The 16,419-nt window shown below is 47.9% G+C and overlaps 1 protein-coding gene across 2 annotated transcripts in view; it reads right to left on the bottom strand.

Moving 5' to 3' along the window:
- The window catches only part of NECAB2 (N-terminal EF-hand calcium binding protein 2), a 65,336-nt gene extending 58,827 nt beyond the window's left edge, over nucleotides 1-6,509 (bottom strand). The window contains exon 1 of one of the 2 annotated variants that reach the window (XM_071757032.1): nucleotides 6,252-6,509. In XM_071757032.1, the coding sequence (XP_071613133.1) occupies nucleotides 6,252-6,449 (198 nt within the window). In that variant the 5' untranslated portion in view covers nucleotides 6,450-6,509. The remainder of the gene's footprint in view (nucleotides 1-6,251) is intronic. The other variant, XM_071757033.1, reaches the window with a different exon arrangement.
- Between the last annotated feature and the right edge of the window lie 9,910 nt (nucleotides 6,510-16,419).

Raw genomic sequence — 16,419 nt, 5'->3', positions numbered from 1 at the left:
GACAGAGAAGTTCAGCAGCACTGCACAGCCTGACCAGGGATGCTCTTTACACTCCATCACCCCCAGTTCTCCTGCTGTCAGGGTAATGTGCTGCTTTCAGATGGCAAACAAGAAATTATCCGGTCCAAAAAGTCAAGCAGCAACCCTCTCATCCACCAGTTATGCTTTAAACCTATTAAGCAAGTCCCCTGAAGTGCATGGTGAGCCCCCAGGGTGCCCACAATATGGGCCAGATTAACCCATTTTACAGGATTCACACAGGCACTGCTCTCTGCAGCACACTTGCTCCATATACTGGATGGTTAGGTGAATATAAAATCTCTTTTACTTAGTGCAATTAGACTCTGTCAAGATTTCCAATAGCTTTTATTAAAATGTACACTTGTACTTTACTCTGAAGCAGCTGCTGTAGACATTTGGCTGGCAGAAATAAGCAATTCAAAACAGCAGTGCTGATAACAAACCTGAAAATAAATTAAAAAAAAAAAAAGTGGTTTCAAACTTAAACAGTTATACTTTCTCAAAGCTCCTAGATGAGAATGGGCAGCACTGAAGGCTGCTGAATGATGGTTTTTCTCAGCAATTTTATTAAAATCTCATAAACAGTCCCCTAACAAGCCCAAGAATCATTACAGAGTTTGTAGGGTTTATTATACCTTCATCAGGTTAATATGACGTCGATTTAAAAGAAAGCACAGCTGAGATAATTTTTTTTCCATCATCATCTTGTGTAGAATTGAGGACAAACAAAATCTGAGTCTTCTGAATGAGGGAAGTCTTGGGTTGAGAGAGCATCCAGATAGCCAGACTTACCTAAACCCACAATTAATCTGTCCACTACATTCCTATAGTCCTGTTCTTCCTTTCTGCCCCTCTCCCTACCAGTCTCAACACCTCATTTGGAGCTGGGACAAGGCTTTACATCAGGGATGGCCTTTAGCTCTCTAACTCAAGGTAGTGGTAGGAATTTCCTCTCCTGCAGCCTCTCTGTGTGTTTCTCTTTCTGGTCATAGTGCACAAAAATAGTGCCCTGAAACTTTTTGCCCCTTGATACTACATCTTTAGACGTCATAAGGCTGACAACTTTTACCCCGTGACCTTTTCCTTCCCCAAAGGTTTGATTTTGGGGGTTCATTAAGAAATGTGCCACTGTCCCATCTGGAGTTACTCCCCCTGCAAAGCAGGGTTGCTACAGACATCCAGGTCTCCTGGTGTATTTCCCACTCCAAGTCAAATTTCCTTTTTTTTTTTTTCTTCATCCCTCCAGAGAAGAACAATTACCCCCATTCCCTAACCTCTGCTTTGACTGTCTTTTTTTCCTTATGCTTTACCCAGCTGTCATAAATAGAAGTTCCACGAGACAGGCAAGAGCTACTGGAGATGTTACCACCTTCACAGCACAAGTTCACCTCCCACAAACAATGGCTCTGGGGCAGCTCCATTTCAAGCATCTGGTTACAAAGCCCTGAGGAGCAGAAGAGAAAGGATGATCTCTTCTAGAAGAGTGATTATGTACAGGGAGCAATCCCAGAGGGCACAGAGCCCAGCCCTGCCCCTGCTTTCCCTGCCAGCTTGGCTCAAGGGGACAATTTCAAACCAGGAGTTTGATGTAGGGAGGATTAAAGAGGAGGAAAACCAAAGCTTTTTACAGCCTTCCCGGTTCAGTCAGAAGTGAGAAGGTAAATGAGGACACAGGAAGGGGAGTGAATCAACCTCAAAAGAAAGAGGGAGGAAAAAGGTCAAAGTAGAAGGGGATTGAGAACGGATTCCTGTGGCTGCAAGTGCTCTGGAAGGGCTGCACTGGAGATTGGATAATGGACAAAAGTGTTGGAGAACTGTGACAGTTCTTGGGGCTGCACTTGGAAATGTACCCTTGGCACAAACCAAATTCTCTGTATATTCTATCCAAACACTTCACTCAAACCCACGGGTCTGAAAAAGTGCAAGTCAGATTTGATAACAGAAAAGAGGGTGCAAGAGAAGCCACAAGCAGAAGAACTGGATTTGAAATAATCTTTCTCACCCTGTCAAGGGAAGAAAGGGTAAAAATTAGTCTTCAGCAAAAGATAAAGCAGATCAAACAAAAAGCTTCCTTTAACTCAAAAGGAATGACACTGTTTTCTTCCCAGGCATTTAAACAAAGCCCCAAATGCTCAATGCATTGAGTCACCATTGGTAAAGCCAGAAAGAAGGCAGGGATGCCACCACCCCTGGGACCAGACAGTCCTGCCATGGGGATGCTCACCCATACCAAAGGCTGACCCTTATTTTAGACACCAAGTAGGAGCTGAGCTCTTCAACAGGCTTTCCCTGGTGTAATCCAAGAGGCACCTTCACCTGCAGCCACTGTGCCAGAGCAGATCCTGCCCTCACTGGAGCTCAGAGTCCTGCTGCCCATGCAGGTTTGTGACAGGGATGTGAGGGCAGAAGGAGATGAGTCAGGACAGCAGGTAAATTAACACTGAAGTACTGTCAGAGCAGTGTGGACCCTTCCCACATCCACTCTGCCATGCAAATGAACTCATTATACTCAGCACCTATGATCCAACACAGGCTGACTGACACACATGCCACATTCTCCCCTTCCTAACTCTTCTGACATTTGCAGGTTTGTTCTGGACTGGAAATGCCACCAGTGCCGTGCATGGATTTCAGCAGCTCCATGACAGCTCCAGCTTCCTTTTCATAAATGGAGTTTGTCCTTTTGGGTGAAGAAGTTCAGATCTTTTTGGAGAGCAGCTTCAAGCAGCCTGGATGACAGATATAAAATATATCATATTCACAGCATCTCACTTCCCAGGCTGTGGATGGACTCTCGTTATGTCCAGCAGGTTACACATGGAGCCAACCTTGCAGTGTTCAGCTCTTGCAGAGAGAGAAGCTGAGCAAACACGAACAGGAAAACACCTGAGGGATAGCACAGGAAGGGTGCAGACCCTTTGCTCAACCCCAGCCCCTTCTGCTGGTCTGACTGGCATTGTAAGAGCTGACCATTAAATGCCAGGTGATGTTTTCTAGGTTCTGGGAGTGACACATCACCACTGCTTGATCTGCTACCACCACTGAAGAGCATCTGTCACTCCCTAGCTTTACTTGCTGCCTGGTCTTGGAAATGCTCAGGACTTAACTAGCTTTTTAGAGCTAGAACTAGTAAACATTATTCAGCTTTTTGTTACTGTTGTTGTTATTAAAATCCTTTACCTAAAAGGACTCAAGCAAAATAAAGGAAAAATACTGAAAACAGCCCTAATTTAAGATTCTTTCCCCATGTAGCAGTAGCCAGGCTGCTGACAGATCTCTAGACCACGCAGTCTCTTGTTTTCCTCAGCCTTGTTTTGTCCTGTAACACCACAGGTTTGTTTCTCTGGTAGAAAGGGTGTAGGCAACTTCATACTGACCCACCTCAGGGTCTGGAGGAGGCAAAACAAGCATGTTGTGGGTGGTTGAGTCAAAAGAAAGACAGAAGAGGAAAAAAAGTGACTAAGGTACCAGCAGTGTCAGAGCCACCTTACCTAATTCAGCATCAAATCCAAGCTTAACCCTGCTTCTCCAGCCCCCCATGAGCTGCCCATACAGCACACCAGCTCATGTGAATGTGTTAAATAATCAGGTTTTAAAACCCCCTTTTTTAAGCCCCTTTGGTTTAGGGGAGAACTTTGTAGAGAAGGGATGATGGTTGAACTTGATGATCCCGAGAGTCTTTCCCAACCTAAAAGATTCTGTGATTCTATGGTTTTGTAAAATCTTACAGGTCTTTGACTTCTTCCTCCTCCTGCACCGAGGAGCTGCACTGCTGGTGGCTGGGGCTTGCTGCTTCCCCAGCACACCCACACAAAGGCAAGAACACAAAGGAGGTAATTGGAAAACATGTTCTCCTCCCTAGAAGATTCAGTGGGATCCTTGCTGTACCCTGGTAATGTGTGAAAATTAACCTAAATGTGTGAAAATTAACCTAAATGTGTGTTCCCTGTTTAAAGTCTTTATACAAAGGGAGGTTTCTCAGGGTGCACTAGAAGAGCCTGTTTGAGCAAAGATGCAGCTTCAATTCACCTGGCTGTTGTAACTGAAGAAAAAAGGAGAGAAGCAAGTTCTAAGGGAGGAGGGGGGAAAAAAAAAACACCAACAAAAAAACCAACCCAAATCCTCAAACCTTACATTTCCAGCATCCATTTTTACTTTCAGTGGGTGCTCCCAGCCCCACTGTGAAAGGGGAAAAGGCCCAGGAGCTGCACACTTAGCTCAGCTCTACTGTATCTCCCACTTGGTAAACCATACTGAAAGTTCAGGGGGATCATTTTCTCAGCTCAGACCTCAAAACCAGGGGGGAATATCCAATTAAAGATAATACAGTTGAACAGCTAAGATACCATTTTGGTGGAAACACAGTCCTGACTCAAGAACCTCTTGTGTGAACTTAGCATTGCTTCCCTATTACACTTATGCTCTGAAGCCCAAGATTCCGGATTGTTGTAAAATTTTGGTTGATTTCAGAACAAAGTAAAAAAAAAAAAGAAAAAACACCAAAAAAACCCAAACCCCCCCCACACAAGAAAAACAAACACCTGCCTCCACACACACAAAAAAAATTAAAATAAACAAATAAGGAGATTAGTTTATTAGTTGAATCTGTCCCCATGAAGCAGCATTTCCTACATCCCACAGATGTCCACCTGCCAGCCCATTCCACCCAGTGCTCAGCTCTCCAAGCTGCTTTTGGCACCTCAATAGACACAGTCAGACTGGTTCATTCAGGGAACTGAAATTCCTATCATCATCTCAGGGTGCTCAGAGCTGTGATGAGTTTCGGGCTTGCCAGTCCATGCCAATGGACCTAATACAAGGGCTCACCTGGAAGAGCTACTACTGCTTAACTCTGAGGAGGCTGGAGGAGAGCCTGATTTATCCTTTACTACAGCAAGTGCCTCAGTAGCTTATTTTTGCATTCACTATTTTTTTTAATAGCTAGGAGATAGAAAAAGCTAAGGATCAATGTATTTAATTACCAGATGCTGCAGAAAGACTGTGTAATTACACCATTTGCACTCTGGTTGATTCCACTCGATTCTCCCAATTCATTTAAGTGCAAATAGCCTCGTTAACTCCCTGATCTGGAAACCTATAAATATTGCATGGAGGCATTAAGCCCTGCCTGCCCCCCCAAACCTGGGCAAGGGAGCCCCTGCTCCCACACGCTTCCAGGCACCCAGAATGCTGACTCCCACCCAGCTCACAGCTCCTCAGAGATGCAGCCCCTCAGGGACTTGGGGTGGATGCAGAACCCAGGGTCCACTCCTACACCCAGCTAACCTGGGGCAAACCCGGGGTGCAAGACCAGCAGGTTTTCCGGACCTGAATTCCTGCATCCCCACCCAGTCAAGCTAATATCAGGATTAAGAACTTAAAACACATCCCCACCCGAGCTCCTCCAGGGAATGCTGGACCTGGGAAAGGGGATGCAAGACCTGGGATGAACCCCCATGCCAGGGTGCACATCCATGCCCAGTCAGCCGAGGGGTGCAGGATCCTGGCAAGGAGATAAAGGATACAGGCTGCATTCCCACACCTAGCTGGTCAGGGAGATGCAGGATCAAGGTGCACCTTATTTCCAGTTGTGCTAAGGTGTGCAGGGTAATGCAATGCAGGACCCAGACTGCAATCCTAGTGCCTGAGAGGTGCAAGATCCCAGAACAAGCAGGTGCAGGACCTGGCTGCAACCCCATGTCCAGCCAGCTCAGGGGCAGAAGATTTGGAGGAAAAGGGGTTGCTGGATCTGGACACCCCTACACCAGCCAGCCCAGGAGGTGCAGGATCTGAGCTGCATCCCATCTCCAACCAGCCAAGGATACAGGACTGGAAGAATAACCCTGATCCCAAGCCTGCCGAGGGGTGCACCCCCGTGTCCACGCAGCTTGTGGCTGCGGGATCCGGGCAAGCAGGTACAGAAGCTGAGGTGCAGCCACCTGCCCCGTCGCTGCGGGAGATGCTGGACCTGGGCTGAGCCCCGCGGATGCGGGACCCAGGGAATAACCCCGGTCCTGAAGCCGGCTGGACCCGGGTAAAGGCATGCGGGACCCAGACTGCCCACCTAGTCGAGGGTCGCAGGACCGCGGCTATAACCCGCCCCTAACCGAGACAGGAATAGCTCGACCCCGATTCTGTGCGGGATGCGGGGGGGCCAGGCGGGAGGCAGGACCCGGCGTGCCGCCCCTGCCCGGCCGCCCCTCGGGGTGCACCCCCCGGGGACCACTCACATCGAGGATGACGGAGGTGCCCTTCCTCTGCGCGGCGGCTCCCGGAGCCAGCAGGTCCCTGTCGGCGAGGCCCTTGTCGCCCATCCTGCTCCCCACCCAGCGCAGGAGTCCGTCCAGCCCGCGCAGCGCCGGCGGAGCCTTGCGCAGCAGCAGCCTCTGCACGCCGGCCCGGCAGTACCGCGCTGCCTGCTCGCACATCGCTCAGCCCGGCCTCATGCCGGAGTCGGGGGCTCCCCCCTCCTCCCCCTCCTCCTTCTCCTCCTCCTTCTCTCGACACATGGCCGGCAGCGAGCAGGGGCGGGCCCGCGGGGGGAGCAGGGGGCTCCTGCCCAAAGGGTAAGGGGGAAAGGACAGTGGGGATGGAAAGATTTTTTTTTTTTTTGGGGTGGGTGTAGGTCACCCCGATGGGTGCTGCCTGCACTCTCCCACCTCCTTACAGCCCCCCGTGCTTCTAGCATCCTTTAAGGCATTTTCTATCTAAAAAGAGTATTCCTGTGGGATGCCCACCCCATTCCCCCCCCCCCCCCCAGCAAATTTTATCAGCTCTTTTGTAAAGAAGGCAGAGAACAAATTCCTTGCTAGGAGATAAAACTTAGCCCTGACCCCCTACTCCAGGAAAAAAAAAGCTTTACAATGAACAGCCAGCAAATCCAGCTGGGGTACTGCAGCATGGATAGCTACAGAGCTAGCTACAGCACTCAACTGGATAAATATTTCTAATCCTGGAATCCTGTATTATAGGGATATGCTGTTGTGGTGCTCCTGTGCTCACCTGCACAGGTCAAGATCTGAACTTGCAGTAGAGGAAGTGTCTTTGGGCCGAAATGATGCTAAATCATTTCATCTCCCTCTCCACACTTGATAAGCTCCCAGTTTGAGCTCAGACCCAGGACCAAAGGCAGAGCTCCAGCACAGACACTCTTGGAGGGTCCACCAAAGCACCAGAGTGGCCACAGGCTCTGGATAGCCCACCTGCAGCAGCCAGGTGAGCTCTAGGGAGCTTCATGCCCCACGAGGACCATGTCCCCATATTCAAACATCTCTGGTGCAGAAGCCAGCAATCTCAGTACCCCTGTGCAAGTGTTACAAGCCTCCCCCATTGACACCAATGCCTGATATGCAAATGCAGATCAGCACAATTGCTGCAAAAAAGCCTGACTGGCTACTCCTTCAAGAGGAAAATAGCCAACAACAACAGACTTCTTTACACAGTTTATATATTGTAGTGCACCAGAGCCCAGCCCCCTGCCCCATCAAAGCCTACCTGGGAGTATTATTTAGCCTTATTTTCTAATCACCCATCTTCATTCAGGTAAAATAGAGTGAAACTTCTGTATCTGAGGTGAAAAGTGAGGAAAAGCATGTTTTGCTCCCAGCTGGTGGGAGCCTGCTTTTCTCTGCTGGAGTGGGTGGCTAATGGCTGAAGGGTCTTGAAAAGCCTTTAGATTAGATGGGGCACTGAGAAGTCAGGCCAGGACACCCATGGGCTGAGCCCCTCTTTCACCAAGCTCTTGACTTTCTGGGTTTCTCTCTTCTCAAGAAACACAAAATTAACTGGGGAAAACAGAGAAAATGTTTTATGTTGGCCCATGGGAGCTGTGTGGAGCACTTCAATGTCTCAGTGCTCATTTACAGGGATGCTCAGAACAGGCTTGTGCACAGGGAGTGCACTTATATGGCACATAAAGATCATCTGAGGCAAGATCTCTCCATCCTTGCCATGGGGGTGGCAAGGTGGGGGCTGGATCCCTATGCACCAGCCACTCTTGCCAACTGCTCTATGCCCCTCGTGGTCTGAATTACAGCACTCTTTGTTCTTTTACAATCCTCAGAATATTCATGTGCTTCTTTCTCCTTTAGACATCCCTTAAATGGTTAAATGGCTCGTTCAGACCCAGTTTTAGATTACTGTATGCTTACTGTATTTAAGAAACAATAAAACATATTCAGCAAAGAGTTTTAAGGTACTTTAATTTTCCTCTCTGTGTGCTATGAAGATTTATTACTCAGCTTGGAAGTTTGGGGCTGTGCTGTCATCAAAATCAGTTCTCGTTAATGTCAAAACCATCTTTATGGCATTTAAACACTCATTCTTCCTCCTAAATGGATTTAGATAGAAAGTGTTTCAGTCACTCAAGCATAAGGAAGAAGCCAGCCATTCACACTGGGAAGTTAACCAGCCAGATTGTAGGGTCTAAGTTATTACCAGGTTTCCATGAGGTTTAAGTCTCCCTTTGAGGACTAAATGGAAAAAACTTTTGTGTACTTATCCGAGCTGGGTGAGAAAGCACAGGACACCCCAGAATTGGTCCCAGATAAGTCACACTACAGCCAAGGGGTAGGGCAGAGGCACAAAACTCAGGGTGGACTCTGTGTGCCAAAACTCATCCCTGGCTTCTTGCCAAGAGTGACAGGGCACTGTCCACTCCTTGCAAATAAACGTGAGTGCACCTGAGACATCAGGGCTTTGCCAGCCTCTCCCACCACCCTGTGTCACTTGTCACAGCCCTTCCCAGGTCCCACGCAAGCAGCCATCAGCCTGGGCCAGAAGGAGAAACCAAACAAGTGATGGATGAGTGGAGAAAATATGGTCTTGCCAGCTGCAGGACAGCTGCCTGCCTCTAGCTGCTGCTGCCTGGCATTCAGCACAGCTCTTGGGTCTTTGATTAACAGTGCAGAGAGCACAACACCAACAGCCACTGCTTGCCTTGAAAGCTTTATGCATAATGCAGATGCTGAGTGGCATAGTAATAAATAGGAGAGAATAGAAAGAACATGACAAAAAAGCAGTTAAACTCAGGAAAAGTGCATCCCAGTGAAAGCAGTAAGCATTAATGACAAGACTTTATAGACCTGGAGAGGTCTGGCCATGCAGCACCCCATGGCAGCAGAGCCCAGCAGGCAGCCCAGTGCCTGGCTCCACAGCTGACCCTGTGGCATTTTGCTTTCCATGCTCAAATCCTGCCCAACAGGGGCACAGCAGAGCTGTACAGGGAAAGGCAGCAGAAGCAGCTCCACCTTCTCCTCCTTGACATTTAATAACGAGCTGCCCCACTGAGGCACTGGCTGGGCACATCCTTGGTCCCAGACCACTGCAGCCTGTGAAGCAGACAGGAAGGATGGAAAGGTTGTTGAAGGCTGGGAGAGAGCAGATGTATTCTGCCTCACCCGTAGCTCCACGTTCTGGAACTCAGGGATCTCAAGGAAAAGCCATCCCAGTTTCAGGTCTGATCTTGGCCCAGCAGTTTTGCCTTGTGTGCACAAGGTAGTGGTTCACCCCCATCATTGGTTATGTTTGCTCTCTGAGCTTTCACTCAGGGCTGGTTCAGGTCGATGCCCAACATTTTCCAGAAGCTTCTAGCCACTGGAGAAGGAGCTCAAACCCCAGGCTGCAATTTCAGGTGAGAGGCCACCTGAAGAATCCAAGTGGCCTTCTCCAAAGGAGAGGTCTGAGACAGACCAGAAGCCCTGCCTGCATCCCGGAGTGCAGGCAGAGACTGCAGGTTTCAGCTCCTCTTTGAATTCTGCCTTCTCTCCCCTGCCCCTCCACACACAGCAGGGAGCTTTATTTAATTAAAAATTTCCAACAGACAGGACCTGCAGCCTCACTCAGTGCAAAATGTCACATATGACTTACTAATATTTACTAATGACTGAGAGATTGGGGTTAATCCAACTGTGGGATGTCAGGAGGAGAGAACTGTGACCCCATTACAGAGATGGGAATTAGGTAGAGCAACTTCACCTGCCCAGCCCGGAGGCTGAAAATGCTGTTTTAGTCCCTGCACTAATTTATGCTTATTATAGTGCAACATATAATTGTGCAACCAGGTGATTTTATAACAAATTTATACCCAGCCTGAAGAAAACCCCACGCTGCAAACAGCACCAAGGCAACGCACTGGTTTGAACTGAAGACGACCCAAGGAGACCACGCAGTGTATGGTCACCCCTAACAACACAACGAAACCCTCTGCAAGCTGGGGGTGCAGAGCTCAGAGCTTGGGGGACACAGCTTGTCCACACAAAGCACAAAGTGCACCCCAGGCACTGGGCTCACTGGTTTCTGACTGGGGCCCTGCAAGCAGCGCAGATGAAGCTCCAAAGGCACCGTTTTATATCACATTGATCCTGGTGGGCAGCATTTTGCTTAAAGATAAAAGGTAACCTTTATACACCACCAGAGACTTTTCCAACTGCATTTACACTAATAATAATAATTAAAAAAAAAGTACTCCTACTTGCATCCACACATCTCCACCTCAGTGGGGTTTTGAGGAACTGCTCAGCCCACGCAGTGCACCCAGTTGCTGCAAATGGTGACCAGGCACAGTGGGGAGACTTCAAGTTATTCCTGGTCTTATTCCTAAATGCAGCCCTTAGACATCCAGGAATTACCTGGACTAACTTCAGTATCAAATAAAACTCCTGCAGCACTAGGAGAACGCAGTTTCCAATACTCCTAGACTTCCCCAGCCCTCTGACGCAGTTCTCCAGAGCAATATGGTGAATTTGTAAGAATTGTAAGAAAAAAAAGAATCAAATAAATAAAACTCAAAACATCAAAGCACCAAATCACAAGAAACTCACCTTCGCACAACATACACAGGCTCAGCAGAGGGCTGAGGAGCTGAGTGGCTTCTCCCAAACCTTCAGCAGCAGCACAACTCCTTGCCAGAGATGCCCACGGGCACTGGGTACCCAGTAATGCTCAGAACACGCGGGATGGGGGCTCCAGGCATCGCATTCCCTCTTCGAGGAAGCTGCCACCATTTAGTGGAAACCTTAAGAAGCAGAGCCTTGCAGGTTTTGATTTTTGGAGGTGCAGAGCTGCAAGCAACCGGCATGTAAAACCCTTCTGCTGGTGGCTGCTGAATAAAAGCAGAGGGTGGGGGCTTTGTTTGGGTGTTTTTCAGCCTGTCTGAGGACCCTACCCACCCACATCTGTTGTTTTGGTAATGAAGTAAATGAGCAATTAACCCCAAGGCTGACCCCTCCTTGCTTGAAGTTCCAGGCCACTAACTCCATGGAGCTGGTGCTTGTGTAGGGAACAGGTCCTGAAACATTTTTCTTGCGTGTTCATTGTTTCTAATCTCATTTTGTTAAAGTAGACCAAAATATTTTTCATTTTAACACGAGATTTAGGTCAGCTATTACGAACCCTTGGAATAAGCTACTCCATTTCCTTTAAAATTACCCTTAGTTTCTCCTGCCTGGTACACCTCATTTTGGATTATATGTAACAGTATAAAAAGCACAAAAATGAGTAATTGTAGGCTTTCAAATTAATAAACCGGGGGCAGGGGGGCCTGACGACCAATTAAAAAAACAACTATTAATGCTGCTTTACTAATTGACCTCATATGTTCTCCCCATTTGCCATATAAAACTGTTGATTTGAATGGACAAAATATATCTGTAAATATATTGAAATTAGAGCTACCAATCTGCTTTGTAGCAGAAGTGAGGAAGGAGGCACTGGCATTTTTTTACATTGCTCATCCTCTTCCTAATAAATTTTTTAAGTAATTTCCACCTTTACCCAGCAGATATCACCTCTGGCTGCATTTGTGGGAGGAAAGAAGATCTCCCCAGTTTATTACTGACAATAAATACCATTAATTACTGCCCAGAGGATAAAACCTGACAGCCATGTAAGAGGAGATTCGAGGCAGGGGCATGGGGTGCAAGCAGAACACCGGCTGAGAAACAAATAAATATATAAACAAATAAATATATAACAGCAAAAATAATAATAACAATAATTTTCTTTTTAACATACTTAGCCTGTGGCTAAAGCTGTGAACACGTGCAGGTTATTCAGAAGCACATAAAACTTGCCTGAGCATCCCTTTGCCTGGGGCACCACTCTCTGTCCTCCAAGCACTGCTGGAACTGTAGGACTGGAGGGATTTGGGCATGAAACCGGTGCTGAGAGAGGCTGCACACAGAAGCCTGACTCGTTCCCCTGATTAAGGTCGGAAACTGATCCAGCAGCTCCCGGGTGGCTGCAATTTGCCCGCGGCCCCCCTGGGGAAACCAGGGACTCGAAGGTTCAGGTGGCTCCAGGGTTTGCAGGTGGATGAACTCCTAGAAGGGATTCCCGGGGCTGAGGGATCACTGCCACAAGGACACCCCATGAATGAGGTTCGGAGTAAGCATTGGCAAGGCAGGGTGGCAAAAGGAGGGGGGGCTGAGGGCTGCCAGGGCTCCCCAAAGACCCCACACCATCTCCTGGGAGTTAACCCATCAGTCATGCACAGAGCATCAGTTTAGCAGCGAGCTCAAGGCTGCTTTACTTACAGCTCCACCACCAGGCACATTTATTTTCCTCACAAGCGTTTTATTTGCTGCCCTCAAAGTGACAAAAGTGGGGAAATAATTTGTATCTTGCACCACACCAGTAATTATTCACCAAGAGTTTGGGTAACATCTTCCATTTCTCCAGTCCTGCTGGAGAAACACACAAAAAAAATCCCAAACCACTTTCTGACCAAATTTTTGGGTTTCTTGGCTGTGAAGCTGTTTTAAAATGCTTCAGCATTATACTCATGTAAATTCATGGGTTTCACAGGGGTATCAGCACCTACTGATTTCTCACAGCAATGGAACAACTTGAAGCAATCTAAAGGGATCACCCTTTAATGACTTTGAGCTGCAGGTACTGGGATGCACACGGACACCCAGTTTGCTGAGGCTCAAGGCATGGGACACAAGGACATCGAGTGCCTGATGCTGCGAGGTGTTTGTCCAGGACTTGTGCTGCTGATGTCCCTGCAGAGCCGGGGACACGGGATGGCAGCAGGGAGGGCAGTCATCCCGCAGCACCCTACAGCCGAGGTCTGACCCTGTAAAACAGCGATTTTCTTTAAATAAGACTCAGGGGGAAATAGGTGGAGATAGGAAAGGTCCTTCTGGGCCGGACAGTTCGATAGAGGACCTGAAATAATTGCGGATTCGGGGTGTCTTAATCTAGCTCATCCCAACAGGTAGGGATGGGTCCTTTCAGGCTTTAAAGAACAAACCCGAGCCTGTCTCCCAGCCAGCTCCATGAACCCTGCATCTCCGGGAGCTTTGCAGTCAGGAGAGGGAGCTCTGCTGCTGCGGGAAGGGCTGGAAGCCTGCTCCAATTGCAGCGTAATATGCGGGGGTTCTTAAACAAGAAAATACCGATTTGAAGAGGTTTTAATTGAATGAATCAACACCACTCGAGTTCTCTGCCCCTCTCCTCTTGTTTCACAGAGTCAGAGAAAGTGAGGGGTTGGAAGGGACTTGGAAAGATCATCCAGTCCAATCCCCCTTCCCGAGCATGTCCACCTATAGCAGGTCACACAGGAACACATCCAGGTGGCTTTTGAATATCTCCAGAGATGGAGACTCCACAATCCTCCTGGGCAGCATGAGCCCTGAGGGCTCCCTCACCCTCACAGGAAAAAAATTCTCCTCTTGTTTATATGGAACCTCCAATGCTCAAGCTTGAACCCACTGCCACTTGTCCTATCCTTGGGCATCAGTGAGAAGAGCCTGGCTCCTTCCTCCTGACACTCTTTCTCTTTACATATTTATAAACATTAATAAGGCTGTCCCTCATTCTCCTCTTCTCCAAGCTGAAGAGACCCAGCTCCCTCAGCCTTGACATGGGACATCATCAAGTTTAAACAAACCATAGCTGTTCACAAAACTGGGGCAAGCTTGGGAATAACTTTGTGCGCCCTGAAAATAACTTTTTTTAAGTAGTCTGCTACCCCTGTCTCTGTGCTGCTCTTCTTTCACAAAGCCTCTGTGCAGCAGCCCTGGGCAACCCCCTAACCTCCCCCCTCTCACCCACTACCTCTTTACCAAAATGGAAGATCCCAGGTTCAACTTTCCACTGCCAACTGCAAACCAAGTCCCACACACAGAGGTTTCATCCTCTTAATTGGGGTTTGAATCACGCCTTCAGAAGCCCAAAAACTCTTTCCCAGTATAACCTGTCCTGACAGCTTTATGGCCCCATACAAGTCCAGATCAGTGCTTTGGAATTGGCAAGACAGCCAATCACCTCCTTAAAAACATGTCTGTACAGTCTGTGCCCAGATAATTACATAATACAGGGTCCCAAATATCATGATGGAGAGAGAATCTCCATGTTGTTTCTGGGCAAACACCCTGAACTTGGCTGGCAGAGCCCAGGCTGTCTGCTCCTGCTGACAGCCCAACACAGAGAGCCCTCAGCCCACCAGAGATTGGATTCTTTTTGGGGCTCCCAGACATGGATTTTTCAGAGCAACACCTCTTCCAGCACAAGTAGTAGATATCCAACAGAGTTTACCTTTCCTCTGTCTAGTACTTAGTGATTTCAGAGAGCAAGGCACAAGGTGGTAATTAAACTCCAGGCAGCTCCAATTTTGCAGCTTCTGGAAGTCCCTCCAGGCAGCCATCTGGGATTTTGGGAAATAGCCATATGGCTGTGTTGGCTGACTTATCCATCCCTTTTCCAGCCCTGGCTCATGCCTCTTACTCCTACTCTTCCATGCTGCCAAGCTCCAGGCTGGCAATCACAACATCTCTGATAGTAAATCTGTCCCCTACACCTCCCACCACAGACACCAACACCCCCCTGCCCTGGCAGGCTTCAGAAAAACATTGGATGATCCATTTTTATGACAAAATACACAAGCTCTGGCTAACAGAATAGTCCTGTATGTTTCTGAGTCCACCTGCCAAGTGCAGGTTCTCTTGATGACTTTTGGGAATGTAGTCATAACAGCAGAACCCACACCATGGATTCATCCTCCTCCTGAAGGACTTGCTGCTTCTGCTCCATCTCTCATGGTGGTTCACATGCCAACATTACAAACATTGGGGAACAGTCTGGCTTGCAATCAACCCCAAAATTCCTGGAAGTCTGGGCAGTGCCCTGCAGCTCTGACAGCCAGATGAGATGCTGACAGTATCTGGGGCCTTTTCTTCAACAAACACAGAGTGATTTCTTTCAGCATTTACTGAAATACAAGCACCAGCTCACACCAGGGAGTTTTTATCATGTGCTGGGAGGTGGCCAAGAGTGGCCAAAAAAATTCCCATCTGAACAGCAATATTCTCAGTAGCCTCTTCCCTGTCTTTACCTGGATCACAGTCACATCCCTCTGTCTGAGCTTTTTCTATGTCCTATACACTTCAAAACAGTAAATAATTAATGAAACCTCATCCTAACAAGTCTGGGTATTGGGAAAGAAGAGGAATACCAAAGTTCTGTTTCCAGATGGAAAATGCCTGGTATTTTAGCCTCAGAAAGAGTGAGATTTTGTGAGTCAGGCATTCAGCTCTTGACAGAATAAGCATTTATCCTGGGCATTTCTGAGTCCCTTATCAGTGCAGCATTCAAACACTTGCTCATGTGAGGAAAGGGGGAAGATGGTTCATCCTTAATGATATTCCACCATTACTGTTTCAGCTGCAGGATTGCTTTCAAAGTCCCATAATTTTCTTTTCTTAATGCTGGGGAAGGGCACGTGCTCTGTTTGTGAGCAGGGATCTGTGCCAGCACTTCCTCTGTAGCAAACTGTTTCCCAACATGTGGACAGAGGGGTATAAAGGAAGGGGAGAAAAAAAAGTTTTTTGTTGAAAATGGATGTAACAGAGCGCAAGGAAGGTCACAGGGGACAGGCAGCCTGGGAATGGGTGATTCTACCTCCCTTTGATTTGCTTCCCTTTGTTTTGGGTTGAGAACTTTTCACTTGGCCAGTTCCCCCGTTATGTCACATCCAGATTACTCAGTGGATGAGGTATTTGGAGTGTTGTTATTACATCAGACAGCTAACATTAATTTATGTAACATTATTTTTTTCCCAGGCACTTGCTTCTCCATCTTCCTGAAAAATATTGATGTAAATATTTATATTTCCAGGAATGTGGCCTTGTTTGTATCACCCTCAGGGTGACACTCACCCTAACTCTGAAATGGCTGCTGCAGACCCCCCCCCCAGCATTTCCTGGGAACTTCTTTGGCTTCTTATGAACACCCTTTCACCAAAACCAGAATTACACAGGGGAAGAAACCAGTTCTGGAGGAAGGCAAATTTGGAAATGTGTGCCAGCCTCAAGATGGACGTGCCAGACAAAAAGGGAACAAGAAATCCACCCTAAAACCTCCAAGGTTACAGCGTTCACTGCAATCTCAGAGCAC

This window comes from Heliangelus exortis, chromosome 13, assembly GCF_036169615.1.
Source record: "Heliangelus exortis chromosome 13, bHelExo1.hap1, whole genome shotgun sequence".
Lineage (NCBI taxonomy): Eukaryota > Metazoa > Chordata > Aves > Apodiformes > Trochilidae > Heliangelus > Heliangelus exortis.
This window is presented reverse-complemented; position numbering and strand designations above follow the sequence as displayed.